Source organism: Eptesicus fuscus, chromosome 22, assembly GCF_027574615.1.
Source record: "Eptesicus fuscus isolate TK198812 chromosome 22, DD_ASM_mEF_20220401, whole genome shotgun sequence".
NCBI classification, from domain to species: domain Eukaryota; kingdom Metazoa; phylum Chordata; class Mammalia; order Chiroptera; family Vespertilionidae; genus Eptesicus; species Eptesicus fuscus.
The window spans coordinates 17305490-17328739 of NC_072494.1; the positions used below are offsets into that span (position 1 = coordinate 17305490).

At 40.0% G+C, this 23250-nt stretch overlaps 1 protein-coding gene across 3 annotated transcripts in view; it reads right to left on the reverse strand.

Annotated features, from left to right (window-relative positions):
- The window catches only part of KIFAP3 (kinesin associated protein 3), a 143102-nt gene that overhangs the window by 88536 nt on the left and 31316 nt on the right, over positions 1-23250 (reverse strand). For all 3 annotated transcript variants that reach the window (XM_054712272.1, XM_054712273.1, XM_008145826.3), the window contains 6 exons: positions 21688-21743; positions 20762-20903; positions 11929-12028; positions 10572-10696; positions 8768-8866; positions 6043-6221 (listed from right to left, as the gene is read on the reverse strand). In XM_054712272.1, the coding sequence (XP_054568247.1) occupies positions 6043-6221; positions 8768-8866; positions 10572-10696; positions 11929-12028; positions 20762-20903; positions 21688-21743 (701 nt within the window). The remainder of the gene's footprint in view (positions 1-6042; positions 6222-8767; positions 8867-10571; positions 10697-11928; positions 12029-20761; positions 20904-21687; positions 21744-23250) is intronic.

The following is a 23250-nucleotide window of genomic DNA, read 5'->3' on the forward strand; positions in this document are numbered from 1 at the left end:
AGAGGTGGTTAGGGGCGATCAGGCTAGCAGGGGAGCAGTTAGGAATGATCAGGCTGGCAGGGGAGCAGTTAGGGGTGATTAGGCCGGCAGGCAGAGTGGTTAGGGGCAATCAGGCAGGCAGGGAGAGTGGTTAGGGGTGATCAGGCAGGCAGGCAGGTGAGCGTTAGGAGCCAGTGGTCCTGGATTGTGAGAGGGATGTCCAACTGCCGGTTCAGGCATGATCCCTGTGGGATCCGGGCCTAAACCGGCAGTCGGACATCCCTCAAGGGGTCCCAGATTGGAGAGGGTGAAGGCCAGGCTGAGGGACACCCCTCCCCGCCCCCGCATGCATGAATTTCATGCACCAGGCCTCTAGTTCTATATAACTACATAATTTTTTATCATTACTATGTTTATGAAAAATCCTGCTCCACTTTTTCTTTTATTAGCAGTATAAAGCAAGCATTTATTTATACCACCTTTTCCATATCTTTATTGCAATTGTTCACTGACCTTGTAAATGCTACATTAATAATTGAGCCCTAGATATATTTTTTCCCTTTCATTCCATCCCAGGGAGTACCCTAAAAATTTTAAATGCTAAATTGACCAAGCAACAATTTTGCCTTCAGAACTCTATCTACTCTCCACAGTCTCACCGCTGTTATGTCTGAGAGCTCTTCATTATAAAGTACAAATCCATCTCCAAAGACTCACTGATTAGGGTCTCTATTTCTCCTAGTTTAGTCTGTTAAAGAGGGTGGGTCAATCATTCATTTGTTAACTGCCAAAAACCATTTCCACAGAGGCCAGTGACAAATACTTATCACATTTATACAAAACGGTGGCTCTGTCACTAGCTTCATTGATTACAGTGAATAAATTCTTTTCCAGATTTCTTTCTTTATTCATTCAACAAATATTTCTTAAATAAGCCCCGGATATATATGTATGCATACATATTTGAACAGGAAAGAAACGGTTCCTGACTTCATGGATTTTATACACCAGAGGGTGTGAATTACAGCAAAAAAAAAAAAAATAACAATTACACAATTAATTGTAATTGTATAACTATTATACACGAGAGGAAAAAAAAGAGTACCATGAGACTGAACCTGAGATCATCTCAGTGTGAGTTGTTGTCAAGGAAGGCTTCTCAGAGGAAAAATAATCTTCAAGACGAACAGATATTACCTGAGGTATATATCAACCTAGAATTTTGTATTCATACATTTGAGAACATAGGTGAAATGGATAAATTCCTTGAAAAACACAAACTACAACATTACCACTCAGAAAGAAATAGGTAACGTAAATAGTCTTATAGATATTAAAGAAGTTTAAAGGAAGAAAACTCCAGGCCCAGATGACTTTTTCACTGGTGAATTCTATTAAACATTCAAGTATAAATAATGCCAATTCTACACAAACCCTTGCAGAAAAATTGGAGAGAAAATGCTTCCCAATTCATTCTATGAGGCCACATTTATCATAATAGCAAAACCAGCCCATGACATAAGAAAACTATAAACTAGAAATCCCTCATAAACATAGGTAGAAAAATCTTCCACAATACATTACCTAACAAAATGTAGCAATGTATAAAAAATACAATACATCATGATCAAGTGGTGTTTATCCTGTGAATGTGACCAGCTCAACATGTGAAAGTCAATCAATACAAATCCCTGTATCAACAGTCTCAAGAAGAAAAACTGTATTATCATTTCAACCAATGCAGAAAAGGCATCTGACAAAATCCAACATTCATTCATAATTAAAAGTCTCAATAAACTAGGAACAGAACTTAAACTGATAGAGTATCTACAAAAAACCTATATAACATTATACTTAATAGTAAAAAACATTGCTTTCCTCCTAAGATTAGTAACAAGGCAGGAAAGCCCACTCACAGAATTCCTTTTTAACATCATATTAAAGAGCCTTTCTCTAGTAGCATAGGAAAACAAAAAGGCATGCAAATTAGAATGGAACAAGTAAAGCTTTCTATTTACAAATAACACAATTTCCTACTTAGAAAAGCCCCAAGAACATACAAAGAGTAACTACAACTAAAAAGTGAATTTAGCAAGGTTACAGGGCACAAATATACAAAAATCAACTATATTTCTTTATACTATCAATCACAACAGATGATAACTAGACTTACTGCAGTGATCATTCTGTAACGTATGTAAATATCAAATTTCTATGATGTACAAAGAAACTAATAGGATATTATATATTAATTATATTTCAATAACAGATCAACAATGGAAAACTAATTTCTTTTATAAAAACTACAATTTTTAAACTACTTTTTTTTTTTTTTTTGCTAAAAGCTGAAATAATGGAAGAAATCAAGAAAGACCTAAACAAATGGAGAGCTATACCATGTTCATGGATTGGAAAATCCAATGTGACTAATATATTGAATATATATTATTACTGACAATAGATTCAATAAAATCCCAATCAAGATTCTTTTTAAAGAAATAGATTGGGTATGATTCTAAATGGGTATGGTAAAGTAAAAAATATGAAAAAGCCAGAATAATTGAAAAAAAGAATAACAACATTTGAGGCCATGTACCACCTAATTTCAAAACTTACTATAAAGCTACAATAATTGAGACAAAGATGTATTGGTCAAAACTCAGACACATGGTAAATGTAATAGAAAAGAGAGTCCAAAAATAGAAACACATATATAGCTGATTGATTTTCAACAAAGGTACAAAGGTAATTTTAATATGGTGTAAAGGCAATTCAATGGAGAAAGAATAGTCTTTTCAACAAATGGTGCTGGAACAATTGGCTATCCATTTCAAAACATGAATCTTGATACATACTTTGAACCATATACAAAATTAATTAAGAATGGGTGGATTACAGACTAATAAACAAAAGAGCAACAACACAAAGCCTATAAAACTTCTTGAAGAGAAAGTAGAAAGATATCTTTGTGACCTAAGTTAGGCAAAGATTTCTTAAGTAAAACAACAAAATATAAACCATTAAAAAATTCTTTGATATACTGGACTTCCTAACAATTAAAACCTTCTGCTCTTGCCCAGCCTGCGTGGCTCAAGTGGTTGAGTGTCGACCTATGAACCAGGAGATCACAGTTCAATTCCCAGTTGGGGCACATGCCTGGGTTTCGGGCTTAATCCCCAGTGTGGGGCATGCAGGAGGCAGCAGATCAATGATTCTCTCTCATCATTGATGTTTTTCTCTCTCTCTCTCCCTCTTCCTTTCTGAAATCAATAAAAACAAAACAAAAACAAAACCACCTTCTGCTCTTCACAGAAGAATGAAAAAACAAGTCACAGAAACTAAGAGAAAATATCTGCAAAACATAACTATTGATAAAAGATATATTCAAAATATAACAAAAAAACTCAAAATTTAATAAGAAAAAAGCAACTCAAGGAATATATATCCTCTCTGTTGTTACTCTTAAAATCATATTCTAATATGACTTATTACTTTTTTGTTATACTGTATTAAAATATAAAATCTCAATTTAAATTATTAATTAAAATATTTTTTCAGTAAACTAAATTTCCCTTAAAATATACAACTAAAAAGCAAGGTCAGTATTAGTTCACATCAACACTAAAACAAATACATTATTTAAATAAATAATATAACCTCACAAATAGATCAGCCATCCCTTCCAACACCCCTTTTAAACAAAATCGCCACAGGCTTCATCTGTTACTAATTATATTAAGTAATATTTTTCTTTTGAAAAAAAGCAACAGTACACAGTGGTGTTATAGAAAACTTAATAACGTAACCTGGAGAGTTTTAAAAAAAATTAATTTGTATTTCCATGGCAGCAAATGGAATGTAAAATTGCCAGGTAGTCTAACCAGATAGTTAAACGCTAGGCACAGCCTTCTAATCATGTCTTTCAGGTTTATAAAAGCCCAATCCCCAAAGCTAAATTTAGTAACTGTCTCAACATGAAATGCCCTCTTAATTATATATCTATAAAATGGAATGTATAATTGTTTTATTAAATTTCTATGTAAAATGTCAGCTTATCAACAATCAGAAAATTTCTTTCAGCCTTTAAGTAATTCTTTTTAGTGTTTCTGGCAGCTATTTAAAAATTGCTTATACTTAAGCTTGCCAAAAATTAAAAAAAACACCATAAAATAAAGACAAAAAATTTTTGCCTTAAAGGCAGAGAGAAAGAGTAGGAAACATGACCTGGAGATCTTTTAGCAAATTACTTAACCTCTCCAATCCTCTGCTATTTCCATCTGCAGAATTAGGAAGTAATTCACTAAATCTAAACAAGGAGGTAAGGTTCAGTCAAGCTCTAAAAATCCTGATGCTAGACAATGTCCTTAAATAAAATGCCCTTCTTCCACAATAAAAGATGACATGCATACCAGCTACAGTAAAAATCTGGTTAAGCATCCTTATGCATGGATTACCTTTCCTGAACCTTGTTTTTCCTCCTTAATAAAAAATGAGGTTTGATGAGACAATTTATATTCTGAATCTATGATCTCACCAGAAAATAATTTTAATAATATTCTTGAGGTAATTTTTAATTGAATAAACATATCAGTAGTGTATTAAATATTAACCTAATCAATAAAAAGTAGATGCATACTGTGTCATTTGATAAACATAAGCTACTTCCTAGTTCATTTGTTTTAAAAGAAGAAAAAAAGAGTAGGAAGAAATATTATATATTTAGACTATCTGAAGAAGAATCCATTTATACCAATAATACATAGTAACATAATGACTTATATTAGCATATAGCTCTAAAATGGTTCTCAGTGGAGTTCAGAATAATGAGCCAATAATTCCATTTTTAGGACTATATCATCCTATATAATAAAAGCCTAATATGCTAAGTGTCCGGTCCTCCATTAACCAATCAAAGTGTAATATGCTAATGATAAGCTAAGGCCGCTCAACCACTCGCTAGACGTGCAATGACCACCAGAGGGCAGATGCTCTGACTGGTATGTTAGCTTGCTGCTGGGGTCCGGCTGATCAGGACTGAGCGAGACAGGCTGGACATGCCCTGGAGCCCTCCCGCAGTCCCTCCCCAACTGGCCAACCTCCTGTGTCCCTCTCCAGCCCCGCTCATGCACCGGTGGGGTCCCTCAGCCTGGCCTGCACCTTCTTGCAATCCAGGACCCCTCAGGGGATGTTGGAGAGCCAATTTCGGCCTGATCCTGCAGGCCAGGCCAAGGGACCCCACTGGTGCATGAATTCGTGCACAGGGCCTCTAGTAAGAAAATAATCAGAAATATGGACAAAGACACATGTACAAATGTGTCCACTGAAGTGTTATTTATAATAGCTAAAATTATAAACTTAAATATTGGAAATCAAGGTAAGGTTAATGTCTGGTCTATTTTAAATATAACATTGTTCTAACAAAGACTTTTAAATAACATAGCAAAAGCAGGTAATTTTTATTCTATCTTTATATATTTCTGTATAATGCATATTTTCAGAAGGGGAAATAATATACAATTAACTGGTATGCCTCAAAGACCACTGCAATAATTCAAATAAGAAATGAAGAAGGTATAAAAAAGAGGGCATGAACTGGTACAAATAGCACTTGGAATAGAAGAAAGAAGGAATATTAAGGAGCAGAATCAATAGCTTATGCCTACCAACTGGAACAGTAAGTGAGAAAGAAGAGACTGGGCTAAAATGAAAGTTCACAAACAATATTTGAAATGCAAGAGAAAAAAATACTTTAGGGGAAAATTATATAAGGGCAGATAACTCTGAAGCACAACTTAAGTTTAAATTACTTTCTATATATACTGTTTAATATGAAAAAATTCATTCTATACATTAGAAAAAGATTTTTATATTTTTCTATAAGCTTCAATTATCTGGACTATTAAGTAATCTGAAATGTATTTCCCAATAAAGCTATTTAAGGGAGTTATTGTTATTATTAAATTTTCATTCAGCATTATCTTAGTAGGGGGATAATGTGTTTACTTTTCATCAAAATATTCTAACTTGAAAATGGCAAATATGGAGAGTTTCAATGTAAGTTACCATATCATTTTTATTCTCCATAAAAATGCTGAGTTTCTTCAAGAATGACACAACTAGAATAAGCAGCTCAAAATTGTCCCGATCAAGAGCCTTCACCAGCATGTGAACTATGTTCTTATTCCTCATCTTCAGTTCTGTGCGTGTATCCTCAGCAAGATTCAGAAGCAAATAAAGAGCAACTAGAAAAGTAAAACAGATGAGATTGGCATATTGAATCAATAATTTAATAAATCATTCCTGCTCACTGAAGGAACAGATGTAGTTCTTAGAATACATAATTTTGAAAATTTTAACTAGTTATTAATTTATTCATTAGAAAACATTTGTTATTATTAAATGCTATGTTATATAAAATAAAACATATATATATAAAATGACATTCTTATGATCTATGAAGGACACAAGAACCATAATAAGACAATGATTCATACTCTCTTGGAGCTTAGCACTTAACAGTAATCAAATGGAAATTAAAGGAATATGTTAGCAAATAATAAAATAGGCAGGTGGGGAAAAATAATTTTATAGATGTATAAAACAAGGTAAAATTTCAACAACTAGAGGCTGCTATGTTAAAAAGAGCTATAATCCAAAATGTATTGTTCAACTAAGCTGAATCTAAGGATTCTAAAACCTTTTTCATTTTAAAACTGATTTTCTGACAGCCACTACAGGAAATAACCTGTATGAAATTCAGTAATATAACTGTTATACCAGACAAAGTTGAGGTCACTGTCTACTAGTTCTAAGTAAAATTTCTTTTAAATATGTTGTAAAAGTGACTAGGTTGTCATAACTCATATAATTGTTCCTTTTGACAGAATTATGTAACAGATAATGTTTGACATTTTGCCTTGATGGACAGAAAGCTTCAGAGTTAAGACTTGAACATTTTCTGCCAGAATTATGTAGGCCATTATGGTCAATATGATCTTTTTGCTCTCCTATGGCCTCGATTTTATTCATTTTTTAGTATTTAATTTCATGTATTCTTATAAACCATCTCTAAACCTTTATGAATAGAAAAAATGTATGTGTAAGTATGAAATATATTGAAATATATACATAAATATTAAATTTATTTAACAAACATTTGAGTTGGAAAGGTAATTCACAATAATTAAGTACTTGCTGTATTCCAGGCACTACACTAGCTGATAGTAACCCATTTTTTTTCTTAAAGTGGCATCCAAATTGTATTTAATCCACTCACATGCAATATAATAACTGATATATTTGGGTTTATATCTAACATATTATCATTTGTTTTATTTTTTAATTAAATTGATTAGGGTGACATTGGTTAATAAAATTATATAGGTTTCAAGTATACAATTCTACAATACATCATCTGTATGTTGCATTGTGTGTTTACCACCAAAGTCAAATCTCCTTCCGTCACCATATATTTGACCCTCCTTTACTCTTTTTTTTAAAAAAAATATTTTTATTGATTTCAGAGGAGAAAGGAGAGGGAGAGAGAGATAGAAACATCAATGATGAGAGAGAATCATTGATCAGTTGCCTACTGCATGCCCCACATTGGGGATCGAGCCCGCGACCCGGGCATGTGCCCTTGACTGGAATCGAACCAGGACCTTTCAGTCTGCAGGCCAACACTCTATCCACTGAGCCAAACCGGCTAGGGCCCCCTTTAATCTTTACTATCTCTCCCTCAATCCCCCTTCCCCTCTGGCAACCATCATATATATATGGAGTATTATTTATCTATAAAGAAAGAAGGATATCTGTCATTTGTGACAATACAGATGGACCTTGAGGGCATTATGCTAAATGAAATAAGTCAGACAGAGAAAGACAAATACTGTAAGTTCTCACTTATATGTAGAATCTACAATAGTTGAATTCATAGAAATAGAAAGTAGACTGATTGGTTACCAGAAGCTGAGTTGTGGGGGGAAATGAGGAGACATTAGTCAAATGGTGCAAATTTTCAGTTATAAGATGAATAAATTCTTGGAATCTAATGTACAGCATGATGACCAGAGTTAACAATATTGTATTGTATAGCTGAAGGTTGCTATGAGAGAACTTAAATGTTATCACCATAATGATAACAACAAAATAGTAATTACTTGCGGTAAAGGATGTGTTAATTAACTTATTGTGATAAACATTTTGCAATATATACATGAATCAAATTATCCTATTGATACCTTAAACTTACACTATTATATGTCAATTATATCTCAGTAGTTAGCTACAAAGCAGAAATTGATTGTACACTTGAAAGCCCCAGATCATTCTCACTTTGCATCTTATGAATGAGAAACCATACCAGTGAACATGTAAATCTCTCAATAACCCCAAAGAAGACTCTATTTTATTAAAGAGAAATATTATGAAAATTTTTACATCAATCTTCTATGAAAGCAACAAAATAATTCACTAAGTTTATTAGGGATTGAAAGACAAGATTCTTATTAATGCAAAGGTTACAAAATGGATTAAACATCATCTCTGTGCAAATAAATAACAAGTATCTACACATTTAAAAACTGAGTGGGTTTTTTGTTGGAAAATAATAGAGTAAAATTTAAAACATTATTACCCATGCTAAAGACACAAGTTTTGTAGCATATTAAAATGTATAAAACTCTTAATTATTCTATTACCTTTACCAATCTGACAAAAAAAAAAAAAAAAAAAAAAAGGAACAAACTAAACATAGAGTAAGCATTTTGCTGTGTTTAAGAATTCGTACCTCGTAAGAGCTGTTCCTGTTTTACCACAAGCCCCTGGTATTTTTTAAAGGTTTTTTCATACTCTTTTCTCAAAGTTTGGTTTTCAGGGTCTTCATCAAGTAAACAAGTTAAGGATCTTCCATACTCATTGAAGCAAAGAAGAAACCCTACTGAAAAACACTATGAAGAATAGTGCTATTAAACTGCATGTGCAACATTATCCAGTTATTTTCTCTAATAATTTAACTAAAATAGTATTCTCTGCATAATAATTGTGTCATAACAGGACTTCTTAACCAAGGGTTCAAGGATGTGCTTGGAGTCCTTGGGTGAACACATTTTTGGGCTTCACCGAATACTTGAATCCCCAGAAATCATAAGCAAATATTTTATGTATGTACACAAGTCTCTTTCAACAGATTAGCAAGTAGGTCCATGTACCAAAATTATTACTGCCTTAAAAATGATCCTATCTAATAATAGAATAATATGCAAATTGACCATACCTCTGCTACACCCACAAGTCATGCCCACCAACCAATCAGGAGCGAGTATGCAAATTAACCCAACCAAGATGGCTGCAGCCATGGAGAGAGCAGGAGGCTTGAGTTGCCCCAGGCAATGGAGGAAGCAAGCTTTCCGCCTGCCCTGGTGGGCCCAGACCTCCGCTCAAGGCTACAAAGTTTCAATTATAGAAGATAAATAAATCCCAGATACCAGGGCCTCTGCTTGGGTTGCCGGGGGGCGTGGCCGGCCTGCAAACCACCACAGGCTCCTCGCCCAGGCCGCCCCATGCCCCAAGGGAGCCCCCACCCTGATCCGGGACACCCTTCAGGGCAAACCAGCCCGCCCCCAACCGTGCACCAGGCCTCTATCCTATCTAATCCTATATAATAAAAGGATAATATGCAAATTGACCATCACTTCAATACACAAGATGGCTGCCCCCATGTGGTCAAAGATGACTGCCCCCATGTGGACACAAGATGGCTGCCACAAGATGGCCAGCAGGGGAGGGCAGTTGGGAGGCACCCGGCCTGCAAGGGAGGGCAGATGGGGGTGATCAAGCCTGCAGGAGAGGGCAGTTAGGGGTGACCAGGCTGGCAGGGGAGTGGTTAGGAGGTGATCAGGCTGGCAGGCAGAAGCGGTTAGGGGCAATCAGAAAGGCAGGCAGGTGAGCAGTTGGGAGCCAGCAGTCCTGGATTGTGAGAGGGATGTCCGACTGCCCGTTTAGGCCCGATCCTACTTGGATCGGGCCTAAACGGGCAGTCAGACATCCCTCGAGGGGTCCCAGATTGGAGAGGGTGCAGGCTGGGCTGAGAGACATCTATTCTGAAGAGGGTGCTAAATAGTTTAAACTAATCCACATCCTTTGACTATTCTGGGCATCATCTGTCTGAAGTGGAATCTAGTAGTCTTATTAACTAAATCATTATTAAGGCAGTAATAGGTTCATCACCAAATCCATACCCATTCCAATCAAAATCACAGAGAAAAAACTTCATAGGAAACAGTGGTGAGCCAGACTTCTAACCAAAGGATCTTAGAGGCACAGATATAGCTACTTAGAGATTCACCAATTCAGTATCCAGAACCACTAATTTATCTCCTTCTATCTCATCGAGTAATCAAAGTTAGATGAGATAAAAAAAAGTATATGTCAAACTATATTCATTCTGACAGTTTCAATATTCATCTTAACCTTAAAACAAAACACTCTTGCATTTTTCTTGTATTGTGAATGGGGAAAAAAAAATCCCATTCATCCAAAGCTCATAGCAATAGGCAACAACAGTGGGGTGAAATGCCACTCTAAAAGGATATCAGCTTTCTTCTTCTTAGAAAGTTCTTCTTGCCAAAGCTCATGTCTTTTTAATTCATGATCAATGATATTCATACACAAAGCTCCAATTTTATAGTGAGTGATAAGTCCATGAAACTGAGAAAAGCTTTAAAGAAGAGATTTTAGTATGTGTTTAAAGGAATACATTTTGTGGTTTCAGGAAATTGTTTAGGGTAAACACTGGTACAAACAACATAGAAAATAAATTTGATAAACACATATCAATAAATAAATACAGAGCATACTAGAAAGACTTAAAATTCTGAGATTCCTTTAACTATATTTTAACATATTACTATTACCTGAATTAAAATTATTTTCAAGCTAGAAATTAAACAAAACACATTTATAATTAAAAACCATTTAAACTATTCAGATACCCTCAAAATAAATCTTCAGACTACCATCTACCAAAACTAATACTATAACAATACTGTTATTGAATAAAACTAATACCAAAGAATTAACTAGTAAAGTATTAGCAATCATGTCCTGGCCAGTAGCTCAGCTGGTTAGAGAATCAACCTGATATGTCAAGATTACGGTTTTGATCCTTGGTTAGTGCCCATACAAAAATCAGCCAATAAATGCATAAATAAGTGGAACAACAAATCTCTCTCTCTCTCTCTCTCTCTCTCTCTCTCTCTCTCTCTCTCTCTCTCTCTATCTCTTCCTACTAAAATCAATCAATAAAAAATTTTAAAAAATTATTAGCAATCATGTTTTGCATGTTTCCTAGACAATTCATTGATCCAAGTACTTATTCAGTAAATATTTATTTGCTAATTCTAGATACATTTTTAGACTAGAGAAAGGCAATTCTTTAGAAATTAGCTAGAGACTTTTTACAATGTCTCAAAAAACATCTTTCTAAAGAATATATGTGTAAAATAATACATGTGAATGCATAACAGGTGTGTGTGTAAAACAATAACATTCACTGCACTTAGTCTGGATCAGGCTTTATTCTAAAAGCTACCTAAAAGGTGCTACTATTATTATCCACAGCTTACAGATGAGGAAACCATGGCACAGAGAAGTTAAGTAATATAGCCAAGATCACACAGCTAATAAATAGCAGGACTTAAATTCAAATCCAGACAGTCTACGTCCAGAGTCCATACTCTTAAACTGTGGGTGCATGGGTGAGTACAGACTAAATTAAAACAGAACAACAGAGAGGACAGAGGATAGAAAACAGAATAAGAGTTCAGAACAAAGCATGGGCAGTCACACAGAGTGACTAAGTGAACCAATGATCTACAATCTAAACCAATGTCATACACAAGGAGAAATACAGATAGACTATTACTTTTATTACCTAATTTTAATACTTACCTGGAAAAACAGAAAAAGATGTAAATTATGTTTGTGGCTAACTCAACACTTTGCTTCCAGTCTTCTCTCAGGACTCTTGCTAATGCACCAAGGGCAGTTTCTAGATAAAAATGGGACATGCAAATATAATCATTCGTCTTGCCTCTAGTATAAAGGGTGATTGGTTTTAAATGTCTACTTATAAATAAATAACAAAGCTAAGATAGAACTGGGACAACAAAGTAGGATGCTTCTTTCCAACACAGAAAGCTATTTTTAAAACTGAAATCCAACTTTTACTTAAAAACTCCTAACATGCAACTTTAAGTCTATTCCTGTATACAGAAAAATAAAATATGATTTAGATAAAGTAATATAAATATATCTTGGGTGACAATAAAATAATAAGACCATTAATTCTTTAGTTGAATTTCCACTTGCTACAGTAGTATCCTTTTTTTCTTTTTTTAACATGTGATTTAAGGTGTTTGTGAATAAGTAAAAAAACTAGAACAACTCTAAAAAAATAATGAGCAGTTTAGCAGGCTAACACTAGCTGGATTAAAGCAAAGTAATACCCAAATAAAAGTTATACACAAAATATTAAGTCCAATATTTTAATATCATGTTAAATTGGTGCCAACAGACATAAATAAAATAAAAAATTTTCGCAAAATTAGCTTCAGGGTAGTTTAATAAATATCCATGCTAGATTTTTATCATGAGAAAGATGAAATTAATGAATTGATTAATGAGAATTATCACATATTAAGTAATCATAAAGTAATGAGACTGTTTTCAAATTAGTGTTGCTATATGGCCTACCAATTCTTAATATAATACAAATTAAATAGAATATCTGTATATTATATATAACTTATCATTTAACTTTCTTTGGCACCCAGGATCTATTATACTTCGTGGACTGCATTACCAGTATTTATCATTGTAATGGAAGTGTTCAATTTATTTGAGCTTTCAGGCTATACAGATTATGAAACAATAAGAATTCACTATGGGAGAAACCAAGATGGCGGCATAGGTTAAACACCTAACCTGCAGCCGGGCACAACAATTTCAAAAATACAACTAGAGGTCAGAACGGACATCGTCCAGAACCACAGGAGAGCTGGCGGACTGAAATGCCCACAGCTGGGGGGAAGGAGAAGGCCACGGGGACAGTCGGGGAAGCCGTAAAAGCCTGAGGTATGGAGAAACGGGCGGAGACACGAGCACACGCGCCTGCGGGGAGGATGGAACCGGAGAGGAGGGGGCGGCTGATGACCTGGCCGGAGTTCACTGGCAGGAAGGAGATAAAGGCTCCGGAGTGCGCTGAGCACCGGCTCCGATTGCACTGAACCCCATTCCGGGCGAAACCCTGGGAAACTCACTCACTTTCGCAACTCCGCCGCCCCCGCAGGCTGCCCGGCCCGGGACGCTGGGGACGCCGCTGCAGCAGCGGCGCCAGGAGCCCGGCGGCCTCCCAGCACCCGTCCCCGCCGCGCAGCCCCCGCGCACCTGGTGCCGCGGGCCGCGCGCCCCGCACACCGGACTGAGGCCCGGGCGCCCTCTCCGTGCACCTCCCGGCGGCGCTAGACTTCAGTAGAGTTGACTGAATTCAAGGGATTAAGAAGTATAAATTGGGGGGACGCCGCGGCGGCGACGTCCGGAACACGGCGATGGCGGTGCCTGGAGCTCGGCGGCCGCCCAGCGCCCGTCCCAGCCGCGCGGCCCTCGCGCGCCTGGTTCCGCGGGACGCGCGCACCGCGCACCGGACGGAGGCCCGGGCGCCCTTTCCGTGCACCTCCCGGCGGCGCTAGACTTCAGTAAAGTTGACTGAAATGAAGGGATTAAGAAGTACAAATTGAGAAGTTTGAAAAAGATGGCGGCGGAGGTTAAAGGCTGTTCTGTTGCCTCGCACCCAACGAAATCGGAGGGGATGAGGTGTGGAGGTGCGTGGGTCTGGCTGGTGGCGGGGGAAAGGGGCTTTTGTTCCAAACCTAAGGGAGATTAGCTCTCCATCACCCTGAAACCCATCTTCTGGCGAACCCCGGGAGACCCAGATGCCTGCGGGGAGAGGCGGGACTCTTGCAGAGGTGCGCCCAGCAATCAGTGTTTGCTGCGCTGGAGTGCGGAACGAGGGGACTTAGATACATGGAAGGCAGAAGGACCAGACTCACAGCCATCGAGGCTCGCCGCACCATGGCCTGTTGGCACCCTGAGACCCCGCCCCCCCTGGGACCCGCCCCGCACGTCTTGAAGACCTGCCCCGAAAGTCTTGCAGGCACACCTGCGCCCCAAGCAACGGCTTATGCATGTGGGTGGACTGCCCTCTGGCAGCGGACCAGATGATCTGCTGTTCTAGTCGGACTGCTCCAGGGCCACTCAGACAGGAGGAAGAAACTACAGTTTTTGCTGTAATCCTTGCTGAGTGCCTAAGGCAGTACCTGATCTACACCCCATTGGAGACCCAGAAACGAGGGCATCTAGTGGTCTGTGGGAGATGACACCAGATTTCAACCACGTGCATAAGGGACACATTCAACGGGAATATTCAGTGAGCGCCAAAGTTTTGCTGCACCAAGACCCGGCCCATAAACGTATCTCCTGCACAGCAACTCTTCCTTTATAGACAAAGAGAGCCCCCCCCAGTGACACCAACACCAATCAAGACTTAACTATACAAAGGAGGACCAAGATGGAGGCATAGGGCGGAAGCCTGATTGTTGCCTACCACAACAACTTTGAGACTACGACAAGAGAGCAGAGCAGACACCATCCAAGACCACCATAGGGCTGGCTGAGTAGATGCTCTACAACTAGAATAAAAGAGGGGGATGTGGGATGATGCTGATGCCAGTGACCCAAAGACCACACTTTAAGAACTACAGCTCAGGCGACACAAAAGACCTATGGCTCAGGCGATACAACAGCGGCCTGGAACGTGCTCGGCGCAGTTCCCCCGGCGGTCTCCGGCTGAGGGGACGGCTCCACTGGCAGCCAAGCACGGACAGACGAGCCCCTATGAGACATGGGGTGGGAGACTCCGCGCTTGCTGACCTCTGAGTCCGTCAAGAATCTCAACGCCCCGGAAGCAGCCAGGTGCGCATGCTCGGCGACCGGCCACCGATGCAGACCCAAGGGCCGACACAGCGACGCCAGACTGGCCCACCGCCATGCACCGGGTGCACCGGAGCTTCGCCGAGCCACCGCCCCACGAGTTCTGCAGCAGCCATACTGGAGCTCCAGAAGGAAGGCCAGGGGAATTGCTGAGGGGGGATTGACCGGCAGGAATTGGGATCGGGAAGACGGGGCCCCGCTGAGACCCGGGTGCGGGCGTGGTTGCGCGCCTCTGGGCTCGGGTGTGGTCACACGCCTCTGGGTATAAGTGAGGCCTCACGTCCCTGGGTCTAGGTGAGGCCACATGCCCCTGGGTCCAGGTGAGGCCGGACTCCGGGTCCGGGTGAGGCCAAGTGCCCCTGGACCCGGATGACGCTGGATCCCGTGCCCGGGCGAGGCCAAGCGCCCCTGGGTCAGGGAGAGCCCACACACCCCTGGGTCCAGGCGAGACCATGTGTCCCTGGATCCGGGTGAGGCCGCGTGCACCTAGGCCCGGGTGAGCCCAAGTGGCCCTGGGTCTGGGAGAGGCCAAGCGTCCCTGGGTCCGGGTGAGACCATGTGTCCCTGGATCCGGGTGAGGCCTCGGGCACCTAGGCCCGGGTGAGGCCACGTGCCCCTGGGTCTGGGAGAGGCCAAGCGTCCCTGGGTCCGGGCGAGACCATGCGTCCCTGGATCCGGATGAGGCCTCGTGCACCTAGGCCCGGGTGAGCCCAAGTGGCCCTGGGTCTGGGAGAGGCCAAGCGTCCCTGGGTCCGGGTGAGACCATGTGTCCCTGGATCCGGGTGAGGCCTTGTGCACCTAGGCCCGGGTGAGCCCAAGTGGCCCTGGGTCTGGGAGAGGCCAAGCGTCCCTGGGTCCGGGTGAGACCATGTGTCCCTGGATCCGGGTGAGGCCTCGTGCACCTAGGCCCGGGTGAGCCCAAGTGGCCCTGGGTCTGGGAGAGGCCAAGCGTCCCTGGGTCCGGGTGAGACCATGTGTCCCTGGATCCGGGTGAGGCCTCGTGCACCTAGGCCCGGGTGAGCCCAAGTGGCCCTGGGTCGGGGAGAGGCCAAGCGTCCCTGGGTCCGGGTGAGACCATGTGTCCCTGGATCCGGGTGAGGCCTCGTGCACCTAGGCCCGGGTGAGCCCAAGTGGCCCTGGGTCTGGGAGAGGCCAAGCGTCCCTGGGTCCGGGTGAGACCATGTGTCCCTGGATCCGGGTGAGGCCTCGTGCACCTAGGCCCGGGTGAGCCCAAGTGGCCCTGGGTCTGGGAGAGGCCAAGCGTCCCTGGGTCCGGGTGAGACCATGCGTCCCTGGATCCGGGTGAGGCCTCGTGCACCTAGGCCCGGGTGAGCCCAAGTGGCCCTGGGTCTGGGAGAGGCCAAGCGTCCCTGGGTCCGGGTGAGACCATGCGTCCCTGGATCCGGGTGAGGCCTCGTGCACCTAGGCCCGGGTGAGCCCAAGTGGCCCTGGGTCTGGGAGAGGCCAAGCGTCCCTGGGTCCGGGTGAGACCATGTGTCCCAGGATCCGGGTGAGGCCTCGTGCACCTAGGCCCGGGTGAGCCCAAGTGGCCCTGGGTCTGGGAGAGGCCAAGCGTCCCTGGGTCCGGGTGAGACCATGTGTCCCTGGATCCGGGTGAGGCCTCGTGCACCTAGGCCCGGGTGAGCCCAAGTGGCCCTGGGTCGGGGAGAGGCCAAGCGTCCCTGGGTCCGGGTGAGACCATGTGTCCCTGGATCCGGGTGAGGCCTCGTGAACCTAGGCCCGGGTGAGCCCAAGTGGCCCTGGGTCTGGGAGAGGCCAAGCGTCCCTGGGTCCGGGTGAGACCATGCGTCCCTGGATCCGGATGAGGCCTCGTGCACCTAGGCCCGGGTGAGCCCAAGTGGCCCTGGGTCTGGGAGTGGCCAAACGTTCCTGGGTCTGGGTGAGACCATGTGTCCCTGGATCCGGGTGAGGCCTTGTGCAACTAAGCCCGGGTGAGGCCACGTGCCCCTGGGTCTGGGAGAGGCCAAGCGTCCCTGGGTACGGGTGAAGCCAGATCCTGGGTCCGGGTGAGGCCGTGCGCCCCTGGATCCATCCGGGTGAGGCTGGGTCCCAGGCCCGGGTGAGACCACGCGCCCCTTGGGTATGGGTGAGGCCACGTGCCCCTTAGTCCAGGTGACGCCGTGCCCCTGGGTTCGGCCGAGACCAAACCAGAGGGAGTCGGACCTCCATTACCACCATTTGTCCACCATCCAGAGCTGAGGGGTCAGTGCTGACATGTACACATAAGGAACTACTGGACATCGAAATTGGGTCTCAAAAGAACTGTTGGTCCAGGGGGAAGCTCGCTACAGATTGATTCATTTGCCTGTCAGCATAAATATTATTGCTGGTCTCACATTCAGTTCTTATTAGTATATATCTAGTGACATTTGATCTCATTCATCTAGAGGAAATGATGAACAACATAGACTGAGGAACAAGAACAGAACCAGAATCAAGGAGGCATCGATCGGACTATCGGGCCTCAGAGGGAGGATAGGGGAGGGTAGGGGGAGGGTCGGGGGAGGGGGAGAGTTCAACCAAAGGACCTGTATGCATGCATATAAGCCTATCCAACAGTTAAGTTCAACAGGGGATTGGGGCATGCGTGGGGAGAGGGGTGGGATGGGAATGGGGGGATGAGGACAAATATGTGACACCTTAATCAATAAAGAAATTTAAAAAAAAAAAAAAAAAAAAAAAAAAAAAAAAAAGAATTCACTATGATATTAGTCCACTCTAAAAGAATTTTTTTTAACAAACTGAAAAATCCTATAATGGTGTTTCATATTTTTCATATTCACAATGCAGAGCACATACTAGTATAATATATACTGATCTCCAAAATCATTCTAGAATTAAGTAATTAGACAGGCAATGTATATTAAGAGCAAAAGCTCCAAAAAGTCCTACTTAACAAAGAATCTGGACATTTCATCGCTATAATCCAGAGGAAATAGGATATCATAGAATATATTTTGGAAGTGACATACTATAATACCATGATTTAGGCAAAGGTTTGGTGACCCACTTTTCAAATTTTATTTCATTTTTCTCTTTTAGTATAGAACAGAGAAATATCTCAATGAAATTATAGCTACAAGAATTATACATGAGTTATCAAGAAATAGCCCAAAGAAAATTACAGAGTTTACAGAAGGCAAAATTAAAATTCCATTATAATTTTTTAGAGAATATACTAAAGTGATCTCAAAATAATAAGTAGGAAAATGTACAAAATATACAAGAAAATCAAAACTATGGCATCTGTGAAAAACAGCAGCCTAACAGTAACTGGAGGAGGCAGAACAGTTTGGTGCTTGGTTCCCAAAACCCTCCTCAAATAACTGTCACTCTCTAATCCGTCTGGATGCTTGCTGAAAAGCTCCATTCCCAGGGTTTTTTTTTTACTTGTCCTGACTCAGAGCTTGCTCCATGCAGCCTTACACCCAGGGCATTTGTTGAAAACTACTTGTTAAGACATGGCAGTAATGTGCAGCAGCCTTGCCAGTTGGAGTTAACAAGAGGCTGACCTAAATCTTTAAGAGGAATAACTGGAAAAAGATATTCACAGGGTCTTTGAAAAGCTTCAACACATTCCCAGGATTCTATGTGCAGGGATATGCACCTGTCAGAGAAAGACCAGAGAAGAACCTAATCTCTCATCTCTGGAAAACCTTAAGGCAATGTGCAAGCAGGAAATGAAGATAAGGTTCTAAACTACCTGCTATAGCACTGAGGACAAGCTTCCCTCCTACACACACACACACACACACACACACACACACACACACACACACAGCTCCCCCAGCAAAGGTTGGGACATGTAGTGCCAGGCATTTAAGGAAATCTCTATACAATCATCAGCTACTACTAAACTAACTGAGCAGTGGCTGCACAAAGAATACAGACTTTACAGAAATAATGCAGGAAACTCATTAAGCAAATGAACAGCAAAAATAACAGGCCCTGGAGGGAGTGGGGATCAGATTTTCAGAGTTTCCACAAAATTATTTCAAAACAACAATAAAATATACAAGCTATACAAAGAAATAGGACAGGATATCTCTTAATCAGGAAATACAGCAGTCAATAGAAACTGTCCATGAGGAAGCTCAGATGTTGAATTTATGAGACAAAGATTTAAAATCATCTATTGTAAATATATTCAAAGAACTAAAAGAACTGGCCCGGCCGGCTTGGCTCAGTGGTTAAGTGTCGACCTATAAACCTGGAGGTCATGGTTGGATTCCTGGTCAGGGCACATGCCTGGGTTGTAGGCTCCATCCCCAGTTGGGGGTGTACAGGAGGCAGCCAATGAATGATTCTCTCTCATCACTGATGTTTCTATCTCTCTCTCCCTCTCCCTTTTTCTCTGAAATCAATAAAAATATATCTTTTTAAAAAAGAATTAAAAGAACTGAAAGAATTAAAGAAAAGTATGAGAAGGTAGGAGAACAATGTTTCACCAAACAAGAAATATCATAAAGAGATACACATTATTTAAAAATGAACCAAGTGGAAATTCTGCAATTGCAAATTACAATATCTGAAATGAAAAATTCATTAATAATATTAACAGCAGATATGAGCTAGAAAAAGAAAGAATGAACAAATGTAAAGGCAGGTCAATTAAGATTATCTAGTTTCAGGAACAGAAAGAAAAAAAAAGAAAAATAAATAAACAGAGCCTCAAAGACCTGGGGAACATCAACAAGCATACTAACATAAACAAAATGGGAGTTCCAAGAGGAGAGAAGACAAAAGAGTAAAATGAATATTTAACAAATAATGGCTAACAACTTCCCAAGTTTGCTGAAAAACATTAATCTGCACATCAAAGAAGATCCACAAATTCCAAGTAAGATAAATTCAAAGATATCAACACTTAAACACATCATAGACAAACTGGCAATAGCCAAAGACAAAGAAAATCTTGAAAGCAGCAAGAGAAAAACAATTCAACATGTACACAGGATCATCAATAAAATTAACAGCGGATTTCACATCAGAAACCATGGAGACATGAAAGTAGTGGCATGACATATTCAAAGTGCTAAAAGAAAGACAATCAACCAACAATTCTCTATCCAGCAAAACTATCCTTCAAACACCAAGGAAAATAAAAACTTAAGATAGTAGAACTCCCCTATGACAAATACTAAAGGGAGTCCTTCAGGCTGACATGTATACAAATGTCAAAAGCTTCATATTGCCTCCTAATTGAAAAAATAAAAAGTGTTCCAGCTTGGCTGGTGTGGATCCATGGTTGAGTGTCGATCTATGAACAGGCAGTCGGTCACAGTTCAATTCCCAGTCATGGCACATGCTTGGGTTGTGGCCTTGATGCCCAGTAGGAAGTGTGTAGGAGACAGCCGATCAATGATTCTCTCTCATCAATGATGTTTCTCTCTCTCTCTCCCTCTCCCTTCCTCTCTGAAATCAATAAAAAAATATTTTTTAAAAAAAGTGTTCCAAATTAGAAGAAAAGATACAGTACCAATAATGCTTGATTTCCCTTATTTAAATTAAATTATTGATGAATTCTCCAGAGAACATTTAGATGTTATGCTCTCATGTTAAAAATTTGAAGAAGAAAGGTAAGAAAGAGCTGGAAAAAGTATATTTTTAAGTTCAGCATAAATAATTTTAAATTAATTCTCTAATATAATAATTTAAAAATCATATTTTACAATAATTTTTATAATTTTAATATTTATAACTGTTAAGTTACCATTTAATAGTAGTTCTTCCAAGTTATCAGGATTTCGAGCAAGTTGCAGGATCAAAGCAGAACCCCGAACCTTGTCAGGTATATCTTCATACAATAACTCAATGTATTCATCCATATCATTAATGTTAGCAACTTCATCAATCTGAAGCAAAGGAAGAAGAAGAAAGTATTCCAAAATAATAATAATACTTAACAGAGTCACTGTAAAGGAATGATATTTTGTGATCAATACATTGCCTTTTAAAATAATAGATAAATTTTCAAAGGACTCATAAAGGGGAAAATTAGACCTTTGGGTGCTAGGACTTCAATACAAAAGTAATTATAAACCATATGATAAAATGGGAAGTATACAAGCTCTAAACTTGGTCTATCAGTTATAAAATATTTTAAATATAATACAAAGTAATTTGTATTACTATAATGAATAATATTTCAAACATATTGCAATAAAATATTTAAAACACTTCACAACTTATTTTTCTATAAAAATAAATTGTCTAGCCAAAACTGGTTTGGCTCAGTGGATAGAGCGTCGGGCCTGCGGACTCAAGGGTCCCAGGTTTGATTCCGGTCAAGGGCATGTACCTTGGTTGCGGGAACATCCCCAGTAGGGGGTGTGCAAGAGGCAGCTGATCGATGTTTCTCTCTCATCGATGTTTCTAACTCTCTATCCCTCTCTCTTTCTCTCTGTAAAAAAATCAATAAAATATATTTAAAAAAACATAAATAAATTGTCTAAAAAACATACCCAATAATTTTTGCCTTTGTCAATTAAATACTGACTTTCTACCTTTTTCAGGCACTTCTAAGTTCAATCACTTTAAAAAAACTATACATATGTTTAATGTTGATTGTATGAATTACTGATGGTAAAAGGCAACACCTTATAATCAGATTTCTGTTAGATCAGAATGTAGTCTTACCTCCATTCCTTCAAAAGGAGGTGGATCTTTAGGTTTGCTTGTTTTTTCTTTTTTTTCTGTAAAAAAAAAAAAACACGTTTTTTTTTTTTTTTTTTTGTTTTTTTTAAGGAGAAGAACTAGGTTTTTGGCATTTATGAGTAATTTTTATTTTCAGCAGCTGATTAGCTAAGCTTAATTTTGCTCTTAAATAAGTTCACAGGCAACCAACTCATTAAATAAATACCTATTGATTATACAGTGTGAGTTAGTAACTCTATTTAGGGCTAACTAATAAAAGTATACATTAGGCACAGGGCAGTTTATTTCCTGTTCATAGAGAGACAAGACTTACTTGAAAAGGTTTAAACAAATTTTCTATTTCATTTATTTTACTTAGTATAATCAAAACTTAAGTCTTTATAAGTCATTTTAAGGGCATCATATTTTGGAACTTACCCATGATGAAAGGTATGTAAATGTAATACTATGAAATGAAATAACTAACCATTCAATAATCTGAGATGATTTTGCATTAAAATGTCTGTATTTTTATTTTGTTTCATTTTTGGTTTAGATTATTTGAAAATGCCTTCTATAAATAATCAGTCACTTAGCTCTAATATTTTAATGGCTTAGTTCTTGTTGAGGGAACTAAAAATAGAAGCATGTTAACAACAGAGACACTGAGGAATGAAAAGGAAGTATTTTCCTAAGAAAGATTCATAAAACATAACATTACGATAGTCTAATGCATATGACATATATTTAATATTTAAATACTTAAGTCACCCATTCAAATAATAAACTAAATGTCAATGAGAAGTTTAGAAAACATAAATCTAGTTGGAGTAGAGAAAATAGGTTTTCTGCCCCCAATTCTCTCCTATTGTTATTCTAGAATTATATAGCCATTATACAGAATTATTTTTTGGTAAAGACCACTGACATTTAAAAAGATATCTGCTTTTTATTCCTTATTTCAGCATATGTATGCATGCGCACGCACACGCGCACACACACACACACACACAGTATGAAATGGAAATATCATTTTGTGTAGAACCATCCTATATAATAAAACCCTAATACAGTAGGTCCTCGAGTTACGTCAGAGATCCATTCCTACAGCGCAACGTAACGCGATTTTCGCTGTAAGTCGGAACCCATCTACATAAGCACCTACGTCACTCACATGGAGCACATACACAGCAGTAATGAAGTGAAACAGTAAAAAAATTTTAAAAGAAAGATAACAATTCCTGACCTTTATTTGTGGTAAATAATAAAAAACATAAAGCACATATGTACATATGTCAAAACTTTTTTTTTTTTTAATAAATGGGAGATGGCGACGTAACCACGGAACAAAGTATGGTATGTTGAGTCCGATGTAACCAAGGACTGCCTGTATGCAAATCAACCGAACAGCAGAAGGACCAGTCGCTATGATGCGCACTGACCACCAGGGGGCAGACGCTCAATACAGGAGCTGCCCCCTGGTGGTGAGTGTGCTCCCACAGGGGGAGCACAGCTCAGCCAGAAGCCAGGCTCAGTAAGGAGCGAGGGGTCCCAGACTGAGAGAGG